This window comes from Suricata suricatta, chromosome 4 (assembly GCF_006229205.1).
Source record: "Suricata suricatta isolate VVHF042 chromosome 4, meerkat_22Aug2017_6uvM2_HiC, whole genome shotgun sequence".
Lineage (NCBI taxonomy): Eukaryota > Metazoa > Chordata > Mammalia > Carnivora > Herpestidae > Suricata > Suricata suricatta.
This window is the reverse complement of record NC_043703.1, coordinates 127,938,124-127,939,906: the sequence shown is the minus strand read 5'-3', so window position 1 is coordinate 127,939,906 and position 1,783 is coordinate 127,938,124. Positions and strand designations below refer to the sequence as shown.

The following is a 1,783-nucleotide window of genomic DNA, read 5'->3' as shown; positions in this document are numbered from 1 at the left end:
ATGAGGTTCCCTGCTCAGCTGCTGGGGCTGCTGGTGCTCTGGATCCCAGGTGAGGGCGGAGGGGGGTGAGAGAGGGGCATGGAGTGTGGGGGGCGGAGCTCTGGGGGCGCTCCTGCTCCCCTTGTGGACTCTGCCTACGAATGGGACTGTCCTCCACAAGGAAAAATCCAGAAGAAACTGAAAGGAACATTTAACATTTTGAAATTTGCGTGTCGTCCTTGCGCAGGGGCCATGCGAATCTACTCTGTATCCTTCCAATTTTAGTATATGTGCTGCCGAAGCGAGCACGAAACTGAAAGGAACAAGGAACACTGCTTTAGTGAAGAGCTGGAGTAGAAAGTGGTCACTTTGTGCCCTCAATTCCTGGGCTGTCCTTAAAATTGTATATATTTAGAGTAGGAATCATATCACAAAAAAATAATTTACCCTGAAATACAAATAACTAAATATAATAAAAATGGCTCATAATATTTCTGCATGACCTTGGCTTCTCTCTCATTATTTCAGGATCCAGTGGGGATGTCATGCTGAAGCAGACCCCACTGTCCCTGCCCGTCACCCTGGGACAGCCAGCCTCCATCTCCTGCAGGGCCAGTCAGAGCCTCGTCAACAGTAATGGATACTTCTATTTACATTGGTACCAGCAGAAGCCAGGCCAGTCTCCACAGCGCTTGATCTATCAGGCTTCCAACCGGGACTCCGGGGTCCAGACAGGTTCAGTGGCAGCAGGTCAGGGACAGATTTCACCCTGACAATCAGCAACGTGGAGGTGAGGACGTCGGAGTTTATTACTGCATGCAGGCTACACACGAGCCTCCCACAGTGGTTCAGCCCCAAACACAAACCTCTCTGTCTGGCGCGTCACCACCCTCCACACGTGTTGCCTGAGTGGGGAGCAGACACAGCAGAGTCTCAGTGGCCCCGAGAGGCAGATGCTGGAGACGTCAGGGCATCACGTGTAGCTGAGGGTCTGGTCCGTGTCGCGGCCCCTCAGCTGCACCAGCCCAGGGCGGCATGACCCGCACCGGGATGGAGGTGATGGACGTGCCCGCTGAGCAGTACGAGGGAAGGGAGAGCGGACCTGCACCCCATCCACACCCTTCTGCCTGTGTGCGTGGGTCAGGGACATGGAGTCAGCTGAAGACTCAGCAAATGCAGACATATGTGTGACAATACAAGTTGAATGCATTTAGAGCTAAAAAATTTTGCCCTTTTTCAGTATCATAATATTTGGTACCGTGCAGATAATATGTTTTATCTTTGCATGGTCTGCACTTCTCCAAAAGCAGTTACATTGATCCCTCTTTTACAATGTTCTCCAGACAACATTCTATACACACTATTCCCACAGCAAACAGGGCTGAGAACACTTCGTAAAAGCGTTCGAGGACACAAACACCCAGTTGTAAATTCATAGCACACATGAGCTTCTGTAAAGAAGATGTGGTCTGTACATCCCATGGTTGGGACTCAGCACCGAAGAGAATGAAATACTGCCAGTTGTGACTGTGCCTCAGAGCTCAGCCCCCGGGCCTCTGATCTAGTCAACGCTCGGGCCATTGCTCATCATATTCCAAGCTCAATTCCAAGTCTCTCCCTGAACTCTGGACTCATATACCCAATGGCTACTTGACAGCTGCATGTGGAGACCTAACACACATCTCAAACTGAAAATCTCCAAAACCAAATTCCTGATCATCTTCCCCAAATCCACTCGCCCACAAGCTTCTCTACTGGAACAATGGCAACTCCCCCCTTTAGTACTCAGAGAAAACCTCTGGAG

At 50.5% G+C, this 1,783-nt stretch overlaps 1 non-coding gene and 1 gene segment (V, D, J or C); one reads left to right on the top strand and one right to left on the bottom strand.

The window, feature by feature from the left end:
• The window catches only part of LOC115290690, a 3,581-nt gene continuing 1,798 nt past the window's right edge, over nt 1-1,783 (top strand). Inside the window, 3 exon segments of the V gene segment in view lie at nt 1-49; nt 508-729; nt 995-1,110. Coding sequence covers nt 1-49; nt 508-729; nt 995-1,110 — 387 coding nt within the window.
• On the bottom strand, nt 181-288 carry LOC115290910. Its single transcript, XR_003908291.1, has one exon. It is a non-coding gene; the product is annotated as a U6 spliceosomal RNA (small nuclear RNA).